The sequence below is a fragment of the Aphelocoma coerulescens genome (assembly GCF_041296385.1).
Source record: "Aphelocoma coerulescens isolate FSJ_1873_10779 chromosome Z unlocalized genomic scaffold, UR_Acoe_1.0 ChrZ, whole genome shotgun sequence".
Classification (NCBI taxonomy): domain Eukaryota; kingdom Metazoa; phylum Chordata; class Aves; order Passeriformes; family Corvidae; genus Aphelocoma; species Aphelocoma coerulescens.
Window position 1 is genome coordinate 63,392,556 of NW_027184085.1, and position 25,088 is coordinate 63,417,643.

The following is a 25,088-nucleotide window of genomic DNA, read 5'->3' on the forward strand; positions in this document are numbered from 1 at the left end:
CTGTACTATTCCAAATAAAAATTTTAAGAAATGGATTTCTTTCTTAACAAACAAGGGGGTTTTGCCATCAGAGGAGGGCTGCATCATACTGGTTCTTTGAGTGCATCAATGACTGTCTGCTCTTTGGAGCAACAGGAGAGGAGGGGAAAACCCAAATGGCAGGGGAGGGCCCTTGCTAGCTGATGCCCATCCTGCTGCCCCCAAGGCAGCCAAGGAGGGCAGGCAGCAGGCTGGTAGTGCAATCCTGCTTGGAGTCCAGATCATCAGAGTCTCTTGGCACACTGAAGGCCCTGGCACTGGTTATGCTCAGTAACAGTAAAATTTCTCAGTAACAACAAAAAGTTGTGCTAATTTATGTCTTCATGTTCTTCTTTTTTCCTTCTGAAACATTTTTGGGTTCAGATTTTCAGAAGAAGAAATTAGTATTAGCCATCTAAAACAGTATTTAAAAACTGAATAATCAAATGTTGCTTTTCTTCCATAAACCAAGACTGAAAGGAATAATTGGTTTGTTTTGACAAGTGAACCAAAGAAGTATGACATAGAAGTCTTACAGGAATGCATGCATGAAAACTAGGCTGTCATGTTTACAAGGTGATTTTTTTCATTTGATGAATTTTTCAAACAGTCACTAGTCTGTAAACTATACTGATATTTTTTTCCAAGGAATGCAAGCTTCTTTTGGCTGTCCTTTAAGGAAAAGAGTTAGGACTAAATATAAATACACAATTTTGATTGTGCAGCTATTTTATGAAAACTCTAACTCATTCCAAACTGTTAGTATGTTTGCAGTATATATATCTATTACACAGTTCATTTTACACCAGTCATTGACTGTTCTACAAGACAGTTGAATAAAATATGTGTTTGAGTTATAGGTATTGAATGGCGTTAAATCCCATTCCATGTAAACTCTTTATAAGAGAAAAGGGAATGTGTGACCATGTCTATGGTAAGTAGTAAGAAATGTGTTTTCAGTATTCTTTTTATTTCAGTTCTGTAAAGCGCTGTTTAATGGTTTCCATTTAACTTTTTAATTAGTGTCTTTAATTGAAGTAACATCTGTTAAGTTTTATATTAAAAGATGGACATTTCCTTAATGCTTTAAAAGATGTATTTGGTTTACATCCAGGCTTTTTCACCAGCAAGTGATTGAGTTTCATCTACATCCCAAAATGCTGGAAGTTTGAATTGTTATTTGCAAAGGGGTATTCTGTAGCTTCTGAGAGTGTAAGAAAGCACTGTATCCATTAAATATTTCATATTGGTGGGCTGTTAATTGAGATGTGCGAGATATTGTGCGTTAGAGAACTTCCATGTTTGTTTGAACATCACTTTGGAAGAGCAAAACCAGAAGTGTGTATTTCTGCTACTTTCAGGTCTACACCTCATATATGACCAAAACCAATCATCTTGACCTTGCATCTTAAATCTTTGATGGTTTTTTTTTAAGCATGTGTTTTGTGGACAGTTCACTTAGAAAAATTCAATCTATTTTTCTAGTAATGCTTCTAGATAACAACCAACACTGTAGTTCCTTTGTAAAAGAATATTGCTTGCAGGAAATATAATGTATTTATTAATTTATTATATTTTGTTGCCCAAACATTGTATGCGTCTGAGTATTTTGTTTGTTCCTCATGTTGTTGCTGCAATATGGATAGTATTAAATATGACATACTAAATAGTAGACATTAAATATACTGGTTATTAAGAAGGTTCCGGTTTTTATATAATATTTTTCTTTAATTTTGGTAGTAAGTCATCACTGATGGTAAAACCAATTTCATTATATCTCATAAAGAGGATGCAGAAAAAAACAGAAAACAGAGAAAAAAACTACTAATTCTTTGCTTCTGATATAAAGACTCAAAGCTAATGTATTAGTTTGAATAGGCTGGTGGATTTGATCTGTGTTTAGTAAAATGAGTACAAAGTAAGATGAAACTTGATTTAGTCCGGATTTTTATATTTGCATGTATGTGCAATGATGTGCTGAATTTCCAGAAAACAGTTACTCCTTGAACAGAAATTTTAAATACACAGAAAATAAGTTCATCCTGTAATGTGTTTATTTTTAGTTTCCATTTATAATAGTGGGAATTTTCTTTCTAAATCTTTAAAGAAAAAAAAAAAGCTACTGCTGTGATTAAGGTAAAAGAACTGATTTCTTTAAACTAAATAAATGCAAGATACTATGAAACTTATCTCAACATTTGTTTTCCTGGTTTCCCTCTGTAGCAGTCTACACAGAAGCATGCACAAGGTTTACTATTCAACACTGATTTTGTAATTCCACACATAAATGCTTCCCTTATTAATCTAATGTTTCCAAAGATCAAGATGTTGTATACTTTGGTACTTTTAGTCCACATTTTTCCATTATTTAACAATTTTTCTGTATTTGTTTTACAGATTCTAAAAATGGAATGGGGAGGAGAGTATTCTTTCGATTCTTCCAATTTAGACTGTTTGTTAAATGTCCTCCCTGGAGAATTGGAATTTCAACAAATCCTTAGTGATCTTGATGAGAAAATAAAGAAGAACTCTTCCAGGTAAAGACTATTTTATTTGCATCCAAAATACTGGTGAAAGTCATTGCATTTAGAGAGAAATGTGGCTTAACTTACCTTTCTTTTCTAGTAGTAGGTTAAAATTCTGATAAATATTTCAGCAGTAATTTTATTTTAACCACTTAAGCATTTAACAAATTTTTAATGCCATATAACTATTGTGCTAAAGTCTTTCTCTCTATGGTATTTTTAACAGTTGTATCATCTTAATCTTAGGTTCTATTGCAGTAGGTGTGATAGTGAAGGAAGAAAATGTGAATTCCCATGACAGTTGTATTTCCTACTACTATGAGATAGAATTTCCTACTAATGAGATAGAATTTTTATTGACTGAAAGAACTATGGAATTTGACAAAAAGCAGAATTTAAACTCAGTATGTTCTTTAGGCATTTCTAATGGCAGTAGAAAAATGAATTAAGTTAACGTGTATTTTTTTTCTTATATGATCCACTGATATACTATTTCAGTTAAAACTCTTGTGCTGCAATTACACATTTTCTAACTACAATTTGTAATATATTTCTTTGTCTACTTCCTTGTAACATACTGATTTCCAAAAATCAGTGTTATAGAAACAGTGGAGTACTGAAAAAGTTTGTTGTTGATGCAGATTTTTTGCATGAATACAAAATAATCAGCTCAAGGTTCTATGCCTTTTTTATAGCTTAACTCTTTAGTATGTTTGTAATACTTTCATCAGTGAAAGCTGCTCTTAAACAAATAATTTTTGTCCATTTAGAAAAACAAGTGTGCAGTCAGAGATATAACAAATGGCAGGATTTTATATTAAATTTTGAAAATGCTTACCTTTGGATAACAGTGCATCTTATAGAAAGTTGTATGATTTCAAAGAACGTCCTTCATGTCATCTCATTTAAGATTGTATCATTTTAATGTAGCCCACATTTGTGAGATGTCTTTGCTCCCAAACAGCTTCTGGAAGGATGGAAATAAACCATTGCCATATCTCACTGAAAACTGACTTAGACAATTTCTCCGTTATTGTCATACTGGTTATGCTGGGCTAAGAGATTTTTGGGGGGTTTATTTGTATTACTCTTAGCTCAAATTTTCATTTCATTTAAAAACTTCTTGTTTACTAAAGTACTTGCAATATTAATAATTCCATGGTAGCAATGTTAGTGAAGATCTGGTAAATACACTGTTGTGGATCACTGCATAATACAATTTCATGTTAGAGTTTTCCAGCTGTTGACATGAGTGAAATGTAGATACTTAGAGATTAGTTGATGTCATAACATAGTTAATTACACAGGTAATTAAATTTTGAGCATCTATGGTCTTGTATATCTGGAAGAAACAGCATCAGCGTTTTTAGCATAACTGTTGTCACCTCTTCAGCTACCAAATAAAAGTGATTTTGTTGTCATTGTGCAGAGATATCCTGACAGTTAGGAAGATTATTATCAAAATGGACCTTTAGAATGAATGCTTTACTACTATTTTTTGTTCTAATGTGTAAAAAATGTATGCTGCTTGATGAGAAAACATTTTATTTGACTGTGGGAAAGGAAGCCAGCTGTTCATTCCTTTAAGTGGTACTTTATGTCAGCTTAACATTATATGTTACATTTTACATTAACATCATCACAGTGGAAGTGTTTCTATGTCTTGAAGGAGGCTGATTGTCACTGTCTTAACTATCTAGTCTTATAAATTAGAAGGACTTTTCACTATAAGTTTTGTAAGATCCAAATAATATTTTATTAAAGGAGAGCAGGAAACTGGATTAGGATGTGGTACACAGCAGTGCAGGTCAGGAAAAGTTTAGTATTTCTGCTGAATTGACACTTAAGTTAGCTTTAACCTTATTTTCACAAGGAAAAACAGGAAGTAGCTCTGTAGGTACCAGGTGCTGTTTTGCTCCTGTAATATGTCATTTTCAGAAATTGAGAGAGTTTAAAATAAGATGGACAGCAGCTGATGTGACTTTTAAATTAAAAACAGTCCTTTTATTGCTAATATATTAGAGGTAGCATAGAATGAAATAATTTTCAAGTTACCATTGATCTTTGTAAGTGGTATGATAAGACCAGCTCTATGTGATACAGTGATATATTTGAAATACAACCCATTTTTCATCAGATGGATTTATGCTTTTATTAGACCATAGAGAATGAACATAATAGTATACAGCATATATATATATTTAAAAATAAAACATTGTGTAAAAAATTATGAGGCAAGAGTGTATATAAATCATTCAACTGCTCATTTATTTCCTTCTAACTGAATAAGTTTTATAAAATTGTGTGACATGACAAATCAGATATGGTTTTCATCTGTTGAGTTACCTTCAGTATTTTTGTACTGTAGCAACTCTATTTGGTGCTATAACAACAACAAAAAAAGGCCATACATGTGCAATTGTTTTATATGCAAGTTTTAAGGTAGTAAGTGGTTCATTTATTCACTATTATATAACAGAACTCTTATTATGTTTGAATGTTAACTTTATTTTTACAGCAGTTTATAGAAACAGGTGAATATGAACTCTCAAAACTATTGTCATTGCTGGCCAGTTTGGGGTACAGTGATAGTCTCAGGTTATTCTCAAGCGTGAAGTTGTATTCATCAGGATGGCCTTTTGTCTTCATTCTTTCCTTTCACATTTACTTTGACTTTTACTGCTTATCAAAACCGAGTGTTTGGATTATTTTTTCTAATTGGTGGTTTAAGAATTACTAACATTTAATTTATGAGCAATCCACAAAACTAAACTTGCAGCTTGTATTTAATACTTCTAAGCAGGAAATACAGTACAGAGCTTGAAACCAAGCCTATAGTTCATAGCTTGAAGTGATTGTTAAGCATGAGATCTCTTCAGCAGTTGATTTTTATTTGTGTATTCAGTTTTTTCTTCAGTGAATGCTGGCTTTTAGTTGTGATAAAGCAACAAGATTTTACGAGACTGTAGGACAGTATGAGGTGTTCTAGGTCTTCATCAACAGAACAATTGCTTAGAATTCAACACAATTATTTATTAATAATTGTATTTCCACAGTATCCTGGAGATTATAACTTTGTTAGCTCTTTCACAAATGCTTAATTTGACTTCAGTCTGATAAACTTCAACCTGACCTAATTAACAGTAGTTTAGTCATAAGGATTTTGAAAAAGGTTTTTTTTGAAGGGCTGCAATGAGGTCAATACTTATAGCATTGCATCTTTTCCCATCACCATTTGATATAAATCATAGTAATTATTTGAGAAGTAACAAGATCTTTACCTTGTGAATCATAGACTATCTGGGAAGTGTCTCAGTAAAGATGTTAGTATGACGTGGTCCAGCTGTTGATCATAACTTTGCTGATTTGCCAGGAAATGCTTCCCCATATTGAAACTTTACAACAAAGGGATGGAGGAGTTTCAAACAGGATATCAAGTCAACCTATCTCATTCCATTTTGCTGTTTCAGAACTGGAGTGTGCAAGGGCTTACATGTTTTTAAACTGAGATGTGCTACAGGAGTTACCTTTCTGTTTTATTTTGAAGAAAATCTTGGCTTGTTCTGCTCTGGAATTTTCAGGAAGCAGCTATGCCTCACATTCCTGTTTGTCAAGAGATTTATCAAAGTCTTGGCACCTCCAGCCAAAATCCCAAGAGTAGTTGGGTATTTGGGAGAATTTCAAACTAGGGCTAATTGTAGAGGAAAAAAATTATGATTTTATCAGTTTTACTCAGACCTAATATTTATCACAGCTTTTAAAACAAATTTTACTCTTTTGGGTGAATGTAACTGGCTTGCTGTACAAATGTATTACTTTAGTGTGTACCTGGAACTTAATGTCTATAAAGTTATTAAAGCAACGTTATTTAAATCTTTGTCAGAATAGTAGTTGTCTAATCACTTTCCTGGACCAATTGCTAGGAATAAGTAAATAAACTGAGAAAGGAATGTAATTTTTTTCCTGTGCAGACTGTGTTGTCTTTGTGCATAATCACTGAGTTTGGGTTGGTTGTTCCTTATCAGCTTGCTAGATGGGCAGCACAGTTGCTCAGAAGTTGGCTGGTTTATTGACACACAATTTCTTTATTCAAATATTCTGTGATTATCACTGTGTCAGTACCTTAGGTGGTTAATTAGCTGTCATCTACATCTACAGAAACTGTAATCAGATCTTTGACTGCCCTACAAAGTATCCCATTTCATTTCATACGAGCATATATGAGATGATGGGTTTTGAACATCTCACTGTCATGTTTTGGTCAATGGAGTTGAAAAACTCATGTTTTGCTGCCAATCTTCTGAAATAACTTATCAAGTTATCTTGTGACTCAAGCTTACATCTTGTGACTGAAATATCTCAAGCCTTTAAAACAAGATTGGAAATTAAAGGTGGGTGGGCAGTAGTTTGGTTAGAACTGACTGTTCTTAAATGGTTAAGCTGTTGAGTAACTTTCTCTTGCTAAACTAGCAAAATCATCACCATTCTATTTCTTGTGGTTTCAATGATGCTGTTACTTTAGAGTGGATATGTTTTGTAAGTAGCTAAATTAGAGATAGCCAATAGTTCAAAGTCCTTTAACCAGGTGCTGTGTCTTTGGTTTACATCTTAGGGTTCAAGATCAAGAGGAAGTTTAACAATGTCTGTGTGAATTATACTGCTACAAGACTTTCTCCATTTTTTTTTACTACTCACAGCAGGTCCTCTGATACACAGGTTTCTAAATTATATTACTCAGTTTTGTACAAATCTCCTATACCTTTAGTAGTCAAGGTTTTTAATGAGTAATAACAAAGTAGTTTTATAACACTGCTTGTATCTTCAACAGCCGTGAAAACAATGATCTCAATTATTTTTAAAAAGTCTGTTCTGAACAAAAGACATGTAAACTGATTCTAAAGCTGTTTCCATGAATATGAGGATCTTAAGACTAAGGAACATGAGGGTAAAAGATAATTTCAATTTATAGCTTAGCAGTTTAATTTAACCAATGCCATTGTCATTTTATGGCTGCTCCATATGCTAGATGAAATAAATTGAAATGTGCTTGTTAGAAATTGAAAGAAGTTAGAAGATCGTACTTTAACTTACTCATAGTAATCTTAGGCAGTGGAAAATGATATGTGGAGCGGGCAACCCTCATTCTGATACTGTACTTTTCAAAATAATGTTGTGTGACATTGTATGATAGTATGATAGTGCTTACACTATCAGTTCCATTATAGTACTTTTTAAACTGTTTGTCCATTGATTAAGCCACTTTAAAAGCAGTCTCTCCACATGATTAGGTTATTTGTAAAAACTACCATTAACTTCCTAAATAAGAGCACCTAAGGGCTCTTACATTGAGATTGTCTCTCTGCAGTATGAGTCCTTACCAAATGCTTCTCCAGAAAAGCACTCCGGTATGGACACAGATAATATAAGACAACTTTGCTTTGGTTTGTTAAAGAACTGCAAATACTCTCGCATAAAAAGGGAGAAGGTATTTCAGTCAAATCATTTTCACTTGCATAATGGTATGCTAGTAGTACTATCCACAAAAAATTATGTGCCCAAAAAGGCTCAAGGTACTACTTGTGTGGGTGTGGGACTAAAGATTTGTTTATTGAAAAATCAGTCAATTAAAAAAAAAAAACATACAAGCATAGCTAACATATTTCTTTGCTGCAGAGAACGGTTATTTTTTCTTCTTTGTGCTTTTATATTTCAGTCCTTGCTTAGTAGTTTGGTAAATGTTTTTTTTCTGTTTGTGTCTGAATAGTTCCACAGGTTCCGAAAAAACAGTTGGGTCATCTGTGGACAGAAAATTAATTGAGGGCTATTAAATTTGCACTTCCGTAGTATGTATATAATGTCAGTTGACATAATCTGGATCAATGCCTCAGTATGTTCAAAAAAAGGTGCTAATGTACTGCTCTGAACTTAAAATAAATACATTTGCACTTAATGAAAAAATATTATTGGGAAAAAAGGAATTTAGCATTTTATATGGCTTTTTAAAAAAACTGTACTTTTAAGAATAAAATTAATTAAATACATTAAGCATATTTTTTACATCAAAATTACATTTTTCTGAAACTTTAGCAGATTTCTTTTCTAAACCAGGAAATCAAAGTCTCCTTCTCCCCACACTGACATGAAATTATAAAGTTTTTAATACCAGCCTAGGTAGTGAGAATAATTTAAATTATATTTCGCAGAAGTCTTTTACTTAAAATACTTGCATTCTAAACTCAGATAATACACATTATTTTCTTTCTTCTTTTTTTTTTTTTTTGAGGTAACCAAATTTCTAGATATTTAATTCATGTAATTCATGTAAAGGAATAAGTAACTATAATTAACCATGTTCTGAGTGTTGACAAAAATCTTAATGAGATGTAACAGTGGTTTTGAGACCCTGTTTACCTACAGTAGTCTGTATTCTGTAAATAGGATGAAAATATGTTTATTCAATAAAAAACAGCTTTAGTCCTAATTAAATGTTTATTTTGGGAGGATAAAAGGATTAAATAAAATGAAGAGAGTAATCATGATTTATACTTGTGGGGGAGGTAAGGGGCAAGGGAGTGGCACTGAAATCTATCAATTTCATTCCCTTATCAGTATTGGGACCAATTACCAAAATGTCTGGTCTTGAGAAGGCTGTAGTTTATTCATATCTTGTAGTTATTAGCTTGCTCACAGATTCATATGTCAAAGATAAGTGTGAAAATTCACTCATAATTGTAGTAGATTGTCGCAGATTTAACAACGGTAGCATCTTTTATATTGCACAATGCTGTAATCTATTTGGGTATATTTGACACACATCAGCACACCACAATAAAATCTCTTGATAGTGTCCCAGGAGCCAAGGTGTATGAAGAAGGCATTTCATTTTGTAGTCCTGAGAACCAATTTCAGAAGCTAAAAAGATACTTGCCAATCTTTTGTCAAGTTTAGAATGTGAATGCATGGCTGGGTAATTAAACCTAGTTCTACCTAGATCTAAATAGTATTTTTGTAACTGAAACTGCATAAAATATTAATCATTGCTTTTGAAAAAAAAAATAATGAAATACTGAAAAGGTGTTTTTGTAGGAAAATATATAGAATTAAATTGTTTTGAATTTTCTTGTTTCGTTTTGTTTTGCTTTCAACTGAATGTCCACACAAATAGAAATAAAACAATTCTAGATGTTCAGTTTTCTTGTGATCTTTACAACTGAAATCACTGTAATAACCTAATGACACGTCTGGTTTCATAAAAAGCGTTATGATTCTAGATGAATGTTAAGGAGTGGATCAGCTCCTTGAAAACAAACTCTTTCAAATATTCTAATGACAAAACAAGAAAGAAAAGGTCTGCTTTCTCAGCACAACTGGCTCTAAAATTCTTTTCAACATTTTCTGTGATGTCAATGGGTCTTTAAGAAATTATTAATATATCTTATATTTTATAAAACAACTACTGGTTGCTAAAGAAGCAAAATGACACATTCACCTTTGAATACAGTAGTTGATTCAGTTTATAGTCTCTGCTTTAGCTAATTAAGCACCAAGGACCAGATATTAAGTTGGATAATGTCCCATTCATTAACTACTTTATTAAAAAGAATAGGATTGTTTGAAAGTGAAGCTGTACATACTCTTGATGAGGATGGTACAGTCTGGCCTGAAGGAAATTTTTTTTAGTTCTAGCTCAACTGTATTTAAATGTTAATTGTTAATTCTGCAAATTCAGGTCTTATTTTGTGAGGGTAACTTAATCCATGAATAACAAGGATCTTGATTTTAAGCAGTGTTACCTTAATTTTAAGCAGCTTTTCTTTTCTAAATATGGAATATATAAAATGCTTTTGTCTCCAAATAATGAAGAAAAATCATGTGATTTTTCTTTTTTTCTTTTTCTTTTAGCATAGAAAAGTGTCTTAAAGACCTTCAATCTGATGTAAATGAAATATGTACTGATGAAGTACTACAAAGCACAACTGACTGCATTCAGTGGCTAAATAACTGCAGTTTTAGTTCTCTCAGACCTTCTTCTGCAGACCATGGAGAGCTGCTGGAGTTCCTTAAGACCCTGGTAAAAATTGTTTATTAAAGACTTTAATGTTGGAAAGTTAGTTATAGTATTGGAGGTGGGAGGGTGAGTTCAATTAGTTTTCTCATTTCAGTCTTTGGTGTTGTGAACATAGTTCAGAAGTTCATGTTTGCAGCAGGGTGTTATGTTTCCTTTTGATCATGCCTTAAATAGATAAACTTGAGACAAAATCTTTTCACAGATGCTACCATATGTTCAGCACTGCTAGGATTGTTTTATAAAACACATGTTGATAAAAAAAATTTGGAAGTTACTGTCTACACTAAGGCTGTTCATGTTACTGCATGTTCTTCACTCGTATCAGTATGAATGTAACTCATCTAGTATATGTTATTGTCCTTTATGCATTATTTAAGCATAAACTTCCTACCTTCTATGTGACCAGAGGAGTAGGTGGTAGATGCCCCATCCCTGGAAATGATCAAGGCCAAGTTGTAGCCTTATCTAGTTGAAGATGTCCTTGCTTATTGTAGGAGGATTGTACTAAATGAGCTTTAAAAAGTCCCTTCTGACCCCATGATTCTACACTTCCCAATTAGAAATGTGGGAACTAAACTTTGGTCCTACCAAGTTATACAACGAGATGCAACAAGAAATCAAATTTCACTTCAATGCAAAGTTCCATCATTTTAGAGGGTATTTTTATCCAAAATTTTTATTAAAAGTTTAAATTTGAAGATATATATGGAAATGGAAGTCTGGAAAATTGAATTGGCAAGGAAAGTGAAGGTTGATACCTCACTAAATTATGGTCTTCAAGTTTATATGTATATATATATATATGTGCATTTGGTATTAGACATATATATGAGGTTAAAACATATAAACAGTATGCAGTGATTATTCTTTGTCACTTCCATGTCATGCTTTAGCTGTAGATCATGAATAACTTATAGGCCAAGATTAGCTGTCAAGGAAGAGGAAAACTGTAAAGAAGTGAAGTGTTTTCTCTGGCTGGAGCACAAGCTTCATAAAATCACCTCTTCTGTTTTTTTAACTCTTAGAACTCTTGTTGCTCTTTCAGTTACCCTTGATTTCACTGGATATTGACTTGTGTCAAATGAGGAAGTAACTTTTAGAGACACCAGCTCTTTAATGTTCATGTGCTGAAGAGTGATTTTGTTCTCTTGTGACAAAGATGATTAGTATGAATGCTGTTGTTAATCCCACTCAAGGGTGTCAGAGGCTGCTACATGTCATACTTAATCTAGATGAAATTAGAGAATCCCAGAAAAAGCTGTCTATGAAGTTCTTTCCTTCAGAAGTCTTCCTTAGTCCACTTAGATCCTTACTGAATTCCCTCAGAAGGTGGCATGGCAATGATGACTTACTTGTGTCCATTCCCTGGTTACTTCCTTCTTCAAGGTCTATTTAAGCCATATGCCTGAACACCAGATGGCGGCATTTGTTTGGAAAACACTAAAATGTCCCCATCTCAGAAATATCTCATACAAAATGTGCTTTCTAGCTCTCCAGCTTCCCAGGAGTTTACTAACTGCATGACAGTCTTGCTGTGAGCTGTAGTATCCAGTTAAGCCTTGAGAATGGCTCAGTGGCAGGCTGCTAAACAGACAGCAAAGTGAGAAGCCTGAAAATCTCAATTCTGCACAGTTTATCATGAAAACATTTTTGGAGCTCAGGAAGTCAGACATCACTGTTTCCAGGTTTATGGCTCCTTAGATAATCCAGTGTGTTGTGTAGATGGGATAACAGATGAAGTGTGTATCTGTACTGTCTGTCTGTATCTGTAGTACTGACTGTACTAGTCTGTTTGTAAGTAGTTATATTCACAGTAGATAATCTCAGTTCCATAAACAGGTCTGCAGTAAACTATTTTCAGTAATATTCAGCATTAATGAGATTATTATGATCTGACCTTTCTTAAATGTATATCTCTATCCATTGAACTACTTAATTTCTTCTTTCATGCTTTTAATTAAGTATATATAATTCATATTCAGTAACAGGAACCTGCTTTCTACTCCTATTCATTGTTATCCTTTATTATGCGTGTTTATTTTGTTAGAAATTTTGTTTATCTTTTAAGCTGCTGGGACAATTAAAAAACTGCAAAGTTCTTTTTGGCTTTGGCTGGGGTGCTGTGTTTAGGTTTATTGATATTATCATGCATTTTTAAACTCTTACCAAAATACCAAGAGCTTCTTCATGATGGCTGAAAATGTTAATTATGTGAAATTTTGTCATTCTGTGTACTGTCTTGTAACTAAATATTTAAAAGCTGAATATGTGCGCTAACACATTTTCATTAAATTCTCTTCCTAATGGCAGATTCTTTTTTTAACAAAGCTTTCATCTTACAGTACTCTTTTATTGATATGGTAGTACTCCATTCTTGGCAGTACTCCAGTTGGTAAACTGCAACTAGTTGTCTGTATGTTATTGTTGTCACTGACTTTCTGTGCTCATAAGAGAACTTTTTATGCTTCTCCAAACCTCTGGATACTAATTTGGATCTTTTTCTCCTGAATAGTGTTGGCAACATTTTTATAGCATAATTTTTAAATTGAAAAGCCTATATTAATATGGGCAAATTTTGAAGACACTTGATGACACTTTTCAGAGCTTCAAAGTTCGCTTCAGGTACCCTTTCAGAGTAACACTAAATCTAAAATGGCATCTGCAAGCTCCTATTTTTAATGCTTTAGTTTAAATTACAAAGGGCTTGAAACAATCCTTAGATATATAAAAATATTTCTGTTTTGCCTTAAAAAGCAGCAGTAGCGATTTGCTTGGAAGATCATTTGGATTCATCATTGAAGGCATCAGGTCCATGCACTGTTTTGACAGCTTCTCTTGCTTTGTACATCTCAGAATGTAGTATTTGAGTGTGGTTCCTTAAAAAAAAAGTAACGTTTAAAGTCCAGAAGTCTACTTGTCAAGAGGAACTTTTCAACACAGTGCTTAGTGATCAGGGTTTCAGCTTACACTTTGAGACACATTTTTCTTTGGGGCTACAAAACTTTATAGACTACTTCAGCAGATAATAAAAGAAAATCTGATCAGTGTTATGTATATGCATATTGATGTGTATGATTTAAGATTTTCACTAGTTGCACATATTTCTATTACATGCACATGTTTTTATAGGATGATATTCAACTGATTTCCTTTATTATTCTTTCATGTCTTTCCTGCCTGTAAGTAAAAAGAATTAATAAGAGTTGTTTTGAAATAAAGATATAAAATGGAAGAAAAATAGGTAGTATATATTTTTTAAGACTTTCTTTATAAGAAGAAATCATGCTCCCAGTCTGTTATTCAGAATTAGGTACTGTACTGAAAGTGTTTTATTTTATAATTTTTGTCAAGAAAAACTCCAGAGGGCAACAGAAAGGTTAAAGGTTAAAGGTTAGATAGCTCTAAGCTATGTAACAGGTTTGAAACATCCAGAACAAAGAGTAGGAGTTCTGATTTTAAAAATTTTTGTGACTCTAAAGCATAATTATCTATTGATAAAAGCTTGCTACAGTGGAAAAATTAAAAGATTTTGCATTCAGAATTTGCTATATTTGTGCAATACCATACTCAATCTTGAATAATTTACCACTTTTTCAAAATGGTAACAGAAATAAAACTAATAATTTCTTAAAAGACTGTAAGTTAAATGAATCAGTAATTCTGAAGGTGGAAGGTAGCAATGGTTTCTTTACCAACCTTGCTTTATAGGGTGGAGTATGACTTGGAGATTGTGCTGGTTTCAAGTGGCTAGTACGGGGCTATGTTTTGGATTTGTGCTGAACACAGAGTTGATAGTGTGATGTCTTTGTTATTGCTGAGCAGGGCTTACACAGCGCCAAGGCCTTTTCTGTTTTTAGTGCAGCCATGCTGATGAGGAAGTTGGGGGTGCATGGGAAGGTGGGAGGAGACACGGCTGGGACCAAACTGACCAAACGGATATTCCAGACCATGTGACATCATGGTCAGTATATGAAGTGGGGAGAAGAAAGAAGTCAGGTACATTTGGAGTGATGGTGTTTGTCTTCCAAAGTAGCCATTACATGTGATGGGGCCCTGCTCTCCTAGATACGGCTGAACACCTGCCTGCTGTTGGAAGCAGTGAATTAACTCCGTGTTTTGCTCTGCTTGTGTGCACAGCTTTTTGCTTTCCCTCTTAAACTGTCTGTCTCTCAACCCATGAGTTTTATGGCTTTTACCCTTCCAATTCTCTCCCCAGTTCTGTCGGTGGGGGAGTGAGCAAATGGTTGTGTGGGGCTTGATTGCTGGCTAGGGTGAAACGATGACAGAGACCCAGATAAAGGACATGACTGGAATGAACCCCCCCTCAGGTGGTTTGCCACAATGCTTTTCTCTGTTGGAGAGAAGCAATGGGAGGTGAAGGAGCAAGTGAGAGGGCTTCTAGGTTCTCGTTCACTTAAGGCTTTCCTACTGAAACTAAGAAAATCAAGAATACCACCAATTTCACTCAGTTTTCTTGTGATGATAGTATTGAGCTGTGACAATAGGAGCTTCCATTTGCTTCATGACCTGCATGACCTCTTGAAGCTGAAGCAGCTCTAAGGTCAGAGATCCTGGCCCTGGACTGAGAGAGCTCTTCAGTCTTGAATGAAGAAGGAACAGCAGCCATGTGGCTTTGTTAACTGACTGCCTTCTCCAACCCATATAGCATAGATGCATATAGAGGTCACTATATTGTTAGTATATACCAGTATAGTATAAACCAGTCTGCTGCATCTTGGTTTGATGGGATACAGAGCTGTTTATTCTTCTGTCCTATGTGATCTAAGCCTCTTTAATTCTTAACAAGTTCTCAGTTTTAGTTCTTTAAGGGAATCCTTTAAGGGACTGGCCTTTTTGATGGTTGCCTGCTGAGCCATAGAAAGTGACCATTTTATAAATTCCTTGCTTGGTTTTATGAGAAAAACATGTTATTATCTGTGTAAATCTTAAATAATTTTTCATACAGTTTTCTTTCAAATATGTATCTGTGACCACAACAAAAAGGCTGCCAAGGGTTTCCTTTGAACTGTGGTCTAGAACTGATTGAGAAAAGAGGTTGGGGATTTAAGAAAGATGAGAAGAGGAATGTGAGATATTTGCAGAGGTAGACAAGAAAATTAATTCACATATAAATCCTGTTTTCCACAGGTTTTACAATTCCTGTTGCTTACATATCTTATTTGCTGTTAAGATAATTAGTATTGGAAACACAGTTTTTAATCTAGTATGAAGCTGTTAATTTAGTGAACCAGAATTAACAAAAATTTTTAAAATATTGTCTGATTTACCTTTGTTAGCAACGTCTGCTGAAGAATGAGAAAAATCAAGAAGAAATGGTACTTCACTTCCTTCTGGATCTCTCTAGTCAGTGTGGTGTCTCATTTCCCTGTACTGCAAGCGGGACATCTTTTGAGTTAACATCATCCCTTCATACCATTCAGGATGATTCAGCTCTTGATGTGAAATCTCTTTGGGATGACGTGAGATTGCATCTTCGAAAATTTTTAGTAAATAGACTGCAAAGTCAAGAAGAAGCAAACACAAATGCTTTGCAACAACAAATGGAGTTTAAAACTCAGTGTATAGAGAAGCTTCTGTTTCTTTATCCTAAATCAGAAGTCTTAATGAAGTATCAAAATATGCAGAATAAACTGGTTAGTGATCTTCTACAGAACTGTATTTTGTCTAGTTGTGGTGAAACGAATTTTGATAAGGTGGTTCATGGTTACCAAAGTTCCATACCCAGATTGTGCACAATGATAAAAGAGGATTTGTATATACTGAGTGGAACTATTGGTCCATCCTCATCATTAAAGTTTATTAATGAAACTTACCTGGATACCATCACTGAAGAAATGACAGTTCTTCTTGAAAGACTTTGTGAGCTGCAGTTCAAAGAAAATGCTCTACATATAGTTAAAGCAAACAAGATTTCAAAGAAGCATAGAGGAACAGTTCATGCTGTGGGTTAGTAGTCTTATTTTATGTTCTTTGTAGTTAGATATTATTTTAATTCTGCTATTTTTTTTAATATACTTGTTTATTTTCTATGAAGAGAGAGACCTGAAATTATTAATTACAGCTTTATGTTTTAAACGTATTACTGCAGTTGAATTCTAGACTGTGTCAGAATTGTGGTGTAGAAGTGAGAGTAAATCATGTAACTTAACAAAACCCCATTATAATCCATTGGATAACATTGACATGTCATAGTAATTTTTCTCAGCCTGATTTATTCCAGCTGCTGAAATATGTACTAGAATAAGAACTCTTTAATCCAGATTTAAATAAACACAAACTCTTCTGTCTTCTTCCCTACTTTTTTTTTTTTTCAAATTGTCAGACATTTAAAGGAGGTTATAGGAAAGACTGTACAGTAAAGTGTCCATGAAACAGATACTGATTCACACATCAGAGCTAACCCAAAAGATTACTATGCAGGTTCTAATTCTCAAACTAAGAAACAAACAAAAAACCCATTTACACTTTGTAGTCTTGTGAAAGTACAGGAAGTTAGAGTTAATACCACCTGGTCATTTTTCCTTGTTCTATGAAATGTTAAACAGGAAAGGAATGTGTTATTGATGTAGTATTTTCTATATTTTCTTTTTGCAGTTTTTAAGCCTGATGTGCTAATTTCCAAAGGGAAGAATCAGTCCTTTGGAAAAAATAATACAGAATAGAAACTTTCATAATATAATTACACAATTGTATGTAATTGCTTTTTCTATGCAGTGTTTTGAGCACACCTCTGTGCAGGAGCTGTTTGTTTAAAGCATAGCTTTCCATAAAGTGAATTTGCAGACAGAATATATTAAAAGTTTAGAATCATGTGAAAAATACAGAAACAGAAGATCTTTGGATTGTGCAGTGTAGAAAAAAGATAAGTGAGATGATAATTTGTCAGGTGTATACAGAAGAAAATTACACACTTCTGAGTTTTAAAATCAGCATACATGTTAGTGTACGTCAACTAAAAATTCCAGTGGAAGAAATGCAAAGATAATTTTTCAACAGGAACTGAATATGGAGAAATATTGGTACATGTGAAAGACAAGGGAAAAGGCATGCAGACAAAGTAAGTTGAAAGGATGAGAAGTTCAGTGTATATACTAGTGGGATGGAGTGTTGGTGGAAAACAATGAGAAGAAGTAGTGTCAGAGTACTGTTGAGATAAGAAATAACAAGAAATACGTCTTTGAATTGCATAGTGAGATGGGAGTCAGCAAAAGGATTCACTAACAAAAAAAAATTTACCTGTGGTGAGCAGAAGTTTGTAACTTAATTTTTCTTTCAGTCTCAAAACAGCCCACAAAGATGCAGAAGTTCAGTTATCTCCATTTTATATCTAAAACATGGAGTTTAAAACGATCACAAATGTGTTTCTCTGAAAAACCTTACTTTAACTCTGTATTACAAGAAGGAAGAGAACAGTCATTCAGTCTATTAATACAGTACTTCCTCTGCTTAAATTTTTTTTGTCACAGGATGTGACTTCGCATGTTTTTGTGCCAGTACATCCATCTATCAGTACGGACTTCCAGTGCATATTTCTTTTGTATATTCAAAAAACCAGAGGAAGATGAAAATAAACAAAGTAAATATTAGGACTTGCTTGCAACTTTAAAACATTTTAGGCAATTAATTTAAATTTTAAAAATAATTCCTCTGTTTCATAAATATTAGAGCAGATTTTAATTTTTATTGAAAATTCATTAAATGTCAGATTTGCAGGTGCAGCAGCTGTCTCCTTAACACTCATAAAATGTGTTTAGAATTGCTGTTTGTTAATGTCCTTTAATTCTCAAAATTACTTTCTTCACAGGGACTGTCATGCTCATGTCTTCATATTATTTTACTTCAAGAAGTTATTATGGGAAGTAGGTATTGATTTGACTACAGTTTTCTAATATTGTTACTAGTTTTCGGCAGAAAACTGCCCATAAGGCACAAATAGTGAAATCAGCAGGCTAAAACAAAATACGAGGTCCAAGTTGTGAAGTTTTGAGTGTGATTTGGTTTTTTTCATTTTCTGGACATATCATAGCCTATTATTTGATATTATTCATCAGCTCAAGCAAAAATTATCTTTGTATCATTACTAGAACAGTTATTACTGAGTAGCTTATTTGTATATGAGCTCATACGTGAAAAGTCCTTTTTGGAAAGAGATTTCTCTCCTGTAAGTGTATGAATATACTACAGTGGTACCAGACTAAGTGAAAAAAAGGCATTTTTTCCTTTAGAATTAAAATATTCAGAAGGTAGTTCACAGTGAAATAACTATTTGGGAAATATTTTAAGAGGTTTGTAATGGTGGACAGGTTCTTAATTTCAAGTGACTTCTCCTGCTTGGAACTCTTAAATTCTGGTACTTTGTTGCCCTCCCACAAATTCAAGTGGACATCTATTTTTACATAGATTAGGTTAAAAGACAGCTTTAATAGATTACTTTGACAGTCATACCCAGTTTGCCAAGTACCAAAAGAACCTCGTGCATAAATATGGAGGGAAGGACAGAAAGAGTTTTTTTTTCTTGGCTGAAGGACAGATATGTTTCTTATTTTTGATGCATGTTGCCTCTGCCCTCTGGGAGCCCTCAAACCAGCACATTTCAGAACATCAAAATAATTTAATCTAGCACATTCAATTGGGACTGTTATCCCAGAGGTGATAGAAGGGTTTGTGTTTGCCTATTCCATCCTCAGGGTAATGTGGTTTTTGGTTGATGCTTGTGGGTTTTATTCATAAGAACTGCTGTAATTGATCCTACTATATAGCATAGGAAAAAACCCACAGAAAATAATGAAACAGTGCCAGAACCTCAGAAAACTTTCTATAAATATCCTTTTTCTTCTGGGAAAATAGAGGTAGTCTATAGCAAGCTTTAACAGAGTTATGTTTAAAATATTTCATATATAATAATCTATTTGTGAAGTAAGGAATTAACATTTTTCTTTTCATACTGTATTAGAGCAATTATTTGTGAAGTACTAGAAAGAGATTGTTTCTGTTTAACAGTACCTAGGAAGTGTGTAGCTTGACAGAGAAGCTGTCAAAATGGCATGTGAAAAGAGGCAAATTTTTGGAACTGAAAACAGAAGAAGGAACAGCATCTTCAATTGCCAACTCTAGTGGAGGCAGGTGGTTTTATGTTACAGCTTGATCCTCTTACCTGTTAAATCTGTGCCTCATTACCTTTAACAGTGCAGGATTCGGCCGATAGTATTTGGGCTGTTATTGTAGGAGGTTTTTATGTAACATGAATTATAATTTCTCTGTGTACTCTCAGAACATAATCAGTGTTTCCAACCTGCTAGAATAATACGCAAGGAATGTTTCCCAACCCACTCCCTCAAGGTTTTTGGGTTTTTAATGGGACTTTGTTGTTTCAGACTTTCTATCATATTTATCATTTGCATCTTTCAAAAGTTTATGTAATGTTGTTGTATTTAAAAATATACTAAAAATATCTGTTGACAACACTTAGCATGGAAAGAATCACAGGTGGTTTTTCAGGTTATCTCTAAATGATTTTTTGCTTCAATTTCCAATGTAGTATTTCTCGGAAATTATTTGCTGTAAGTCTACTGAATGTGTACTGTAGTTTTACCTTCTGAACCTTTTTTGTGTTCCTTTGTTTGCAAAAATGTTAAGCTAGTTTAATCAGGCATTACTAACCTGTGTTAATTTGACATCTGTTAGATGAAGAAACAGCTACTCTTACAGGTGGTAAGACATCTGCCAAAGAAATTTAAACCCCTTGGAATTATGAACAGCTTATGTATTAGTGGAAGGTTTTCTTTGGTTTTATTTATATAGTTTTTGTATATAAACAGAGTATAAATACTTAAGTAGACTAATTAGCTGGTTTTTTAAAATTTTCTGTGGTTAAAACTAAACAGAAATCAGAGCTTTGAGTTTTATTTTTTCTGACATATTCAAATTGATTGGCTTAATATTTTTAAATAGTCACAAACTTTCCAGAGACCCTGAAACATTTAAAATCATAAATGAACTTTGTTTTTAAAAACTGAGGCAATAGATACTGTGTTCCTAAATATCAGTTGTTCATTATTTTTCAGAAAATATTATTGCAAAGTGGAGGTAAACTGAAGTGATGCAGATTTGACTAAGCGCATTTTTAGCTAGCAAATAATTAAATTACCTTCAGAGATATACTTTAATATTAATGTATTACACTTTTTACCCACTATATATCCCTTTAGTTAGATGTACCGGAGGCTTCCTTTCTCTTTTCTTTCTTCAAAATATAATCAGCTTCCATTCTATTATAAAGATATATTCAAATGCAAACTGTGATTTAAATTATTATATTTTAAACTTGTTGTTCATGAGTTCCTACAGAATATATTGTGTTTGTGGAACACCTAGTATGAATATGCCATATATCTAAACTTGAATAAAGGGACTCAGTATCATTTATAGGAGCTGCATTTGTGCAGTGGAGTTGAGATCAAGAAGAGAAACAGGCTCTGGAGTAACTTGTTGAAATGAAGACAACTTTGGGATGGTAAATTAAAGTACTTGATAAGGAAAATCTATTTTAAGCTCACTTATATATTCTCAGCAATTTGCTGAAGAGATAACTTGAAATATGAGTTTTGGATTTTGCACATTTAACTTAAATTTGATTTCTCTACTAAGTTTATGTGCATATGGTTTTATTCCCCCTAGTTTATAATTCCTCTTTTTGAAATTAGGAACTTTAGTTTCAGACTTGCTTTTAGCCTTCTGTATCATTTACATTTACTTGGTTTGTGATCTCATAAGCCACCATTATGGCCTACAACCAATCTTCTATGATTTTTGTCTTTTCTATCAAAAATACGCCTAAAATAATATTAGTACTTGCTGGTTTAGTAACTGCATGATTTAAAAACCCCAACTGTTCACATCTGACAATAATTAGGACTCAATAACTTTAGTATAACTTATCTCCCATTTATATCTGGAAATTAAAGAGTTCCAAACTTGGGTTAATGTAATTAATATTTATATCTTTGCAATGTTTTTGATATTTCTGTACAGATAACAATTTATAGCAGATAATTTACAATATCTCTGCTGTAGTTACAATTGGTTTTCCATTATGTGTTCTTGCCCACAGTCCACTATCTGGTTTTTTAGAAGTATGAGGATGAAAGGGGAAAGTGTTTTAGTCACATGACTTACTACTGTTCAGTCCTGAAAGTCCTGTTGCATCTTTCTGAAGTGCTGGGAAGGCATGTAACACAAAGTAGTACATATGGATTACAGATGACAATATCCTGTATGACTTCCTGCTTCTGCAGATCAAATTCATTCTGTTTGGACTAGTACAAGCAAACTTTCAGTTAAATGTGTAATGTGTTGCTAAGGGCCAGATGTTTAAAATGATAAAGTTTTAGAATTTAATTATGGAAGTTATTTGATGTTGGTTTTTTTTCATAAATTTAAACTTTAGAGTATTTGAAGACCCACATAACTACTGTGGTGACTTTTAGACATTTTAAAGGCAAAAATAAGGAAGTTTAACAGAAACTGGAACTTCATCCTTCTTTCTTCCTTGCGTGTCCCTCTTCTTGTTTTTTCTTGCTTCAGGAGACCCATAATAAGCTGCTCATCCCCTCTTGTGAACATGCTGGTTTTGTTTCTTTTTGTGCACAACCAGCAGTATCTTTATGTGCTTCCATTATATTTCTCCCTGCTTGGCATCTCCTTCTGTCTTTTATTTCTACTCTCTCTGTCCCACTGCAGACTACCTGGTAACATAACTTCTATAGGAACAGGGCTTTAGGGACCAATATAAAACAACATACGGAAAGAATGGTACCTGTGTGCAATCACCACTGCAACTGCTGACCCCTTGAGCTTCTCTGCACATATACTCAAAGAATTGTAAAGGTTGGAAGGGACCTGAAAGATTGTCTACTTCCAACCCCCCTGCTGTGGGCAGAAACGCCTTCCACTAGACCAGCTTGCTCAAAGTTGCATCCAGCCTGGCCTGAGCACTTCCAGAGATGGGGCATCCACAGCTTCTCTGGGCAACCTGTTCCAGTGCCTCATCACCCTCACAGTCAAGAACTCCATCCTAACATCTATTCTAAAGCTAATCTCTTTCAATTTGAAGCCACTTCCCATTGTCCTTTCACTACCTTCCCTAGTATCTCTTGTAGCCCCTTAGGGACTGGAGAGGGCTCTCTCTGGAGCCTTCCCTTCTCCATGCTGAACAACCTCAACTCTCTCAGCCTGTCTTCATCTGTGGTGAGGTATGGCACAATCTTCTCCATATCTTTCACAGGTGGAGTGAAAAACCATATGGGTTCCATCCATGAAAAATGGGGAAGAAACAGGTATCAAGTAAAACTATAGCACTTCTCTCTTATGCATACATAACTTTCACAGAATACATTATGACAACAGTAAAAATGTTACTACATAGGGATTGAGTAAAAATGCAGATACAATCATTAAATGTTTTGCTTTCTGTATACCAGAGATTGCTAATTTTTTATTATGAACCAGTCAACATTGAGATATTCAATAGGTTTAATTGTCACATATTTAAAATAACGGAACAAATAGTGTTGGTGGAAATATAAAATAGGAAATTGAAATGGAAAACCAGTGGACATACAGACATGATACAGATTTCTGCAGTTGTCTGTCTTCCTTGGGAAGCCTATAAAATTTTGACAGGCATAACAAGATCCCATTACTCAGGGGAAACAAAATAAATATCCTTAAATTTAATATAGGAAATAATGTGTTTTCTAGCTTCTTTGTCACATACTACTTATTTCTTATCCTTGCAAGTACCATGTTTGATTTCTTCTGCACAATTATATTAAATGGAAATACAAGTAGTCCTGAGGAGAAAATAAAACCATCTGTTTGAACATGCAGACTTGAAGTTTTAATAAAATGGAAGTAGACTTTTAAAGGCCATATGAACATAGTACCCCTAGGACCACAAATGTGTTCCTAGTGGGGGAATGGCATTTTCGTAAAGATTACAAAAGCATTAAGCTTGTTACTAAGCTTATAGTAGGGTGAAAGATAACAGTATCTAAGTAACTGAAATGTCGGGTGAACTGACATAGTTGAAAAGCTGGTAGTGTATCTGAAGACCTTCCATCTTTTTAGAGCACTTGCTTGAAATTGCTTATTAAGCCCAAATTAGGAAGATGGGCAATGAAATCTCCTTACTGACTCTTTGTCTTATTGAAAATATGTCTGTTCCAGAATTTCATTATCTTGTTGTTTACTTATTAGACTTTGCTTTTCAAATTATTTTAATATTTTTAAACATTATATTCTTGATGATCTTTTGGTTTATATTTTTGAAGTTCTTCTGCTCAACCTTTTTCAACAGGAATTCAAATCTGTTTGCAGAATTCTGCAGAGATTGAAAGGCTTATATGTCATTCTTGGTAATTTTTTTTCCAAAATGTCCACAATTAGCAAACACCAGCTAATTACCTTCCTTTGTACTTTCACAGCATACCTGCATTTTCTTCCTCAGAATGAAGAGAGCATTTAACTCACTTTGCTCTCTAATCATTGTAATCGCCTCCGAAGTGTAAAAGACGAAAACTGATTTTCTCTGTAGTCTGATATTTTGTGAGTGTTCGGAAGTCAATTTGACATCTGTGTACTGTAGTTTTCTGTTTAATAACAAAAAGTGACAAAATCTGAGGGACAATTATCATCGATGAAAGTCTCTCTTTTACTTCAGAATATGGGCCTGCATGAGGAAGAGTGTGTAGAACTATGGCAGATTAGAGAATACTTCAAAAATGTCTTTAAAATATGCTCCTGCAGTATTGATTCAAGGAAAGTTGTTACAGGAGTCTTTTTGATGTGTGCATCTACCATCATTTAAAAACAAGTCATAAATGGTGGTTTATCAGCTCATCTGTTAAGAGGTGTTTTAATTGTGTAATCTCAGCTCAGTGAGTGGGAACTTGCATCTGTGCTGACACATGTGATTAATCTGTCTTTTGTATATTAGTCTTTCTATGAAATATTTATTTAAAAATATGAATTTTGAAACATTTTCCTAGAAGTTTTTAAATGGCAGTGTCTGCCCTTTTTTCTATCTGCCTAGATTTATTTTTGATGTTTATATTGCTTGGAAAAATAATCATGAGAACTTTGTGGTGACTTTGCCTGACTAGGGTTTTGAAATAAAAAGACATAGGAAGCAGAAATAAGAGTATTGACTCCAGCTATATTTTTTTAATCTTATTTGGAAAAATTAGAACTGGCTCTGTTGTATCTTGGAAATTCCAAGGAGTAAGAGAAGCAGAAGTGACACAGGCATTTAAATCTATTTTTTAAGAAAGTACACAGTATCCAATATCAGGCATACACTACAGAAAGGAATGATCAACACTTGATAGAAATTACTGATTGGTTGAAGATTCCTAACAATCTAATTTGAGTAGAGTGTTTCTGATATCATGAACCAA

General features: G+C 33.7%; 1 protein-coding gene across 7 annotated transcripts in view; it reads left to right on the plus strand.

Annotated features, from left to right (window-relative positions):
* KIAA0825 (KIAA0825 ortholog) overlaps window positions 1-25,088 on the plus strand; it is a 252,870-nt gene that overhangs the window by 36,118 nt on the left and 191,664 nt on the right. For all 7 annotated transcript variants that reach the window (XR_011147825.1, XR_011147826.1, XR_011147827.1 and 4 more), the window contains exons 2-4: window positions 2,416-2,555; window positions 10,446-10,614; window positions 15,909-16,578. Coding sequence is in view for 4 of the 7 variants with exons in the window: in XM_069002262.1 (XP_068858363.1) it covers window positions 2,425-2,555; window positions 10,446-10,614; window positions 15,909-16,578 (970 nt within the window). In the remaining 3 variants the exon portion in view is untranslated. The remainder of the gene's footprint in view (window positions 1-2,415; window positions 2,556-10,445; window positions 10,615-15,908; window positions 16,579-25,088) is intronic.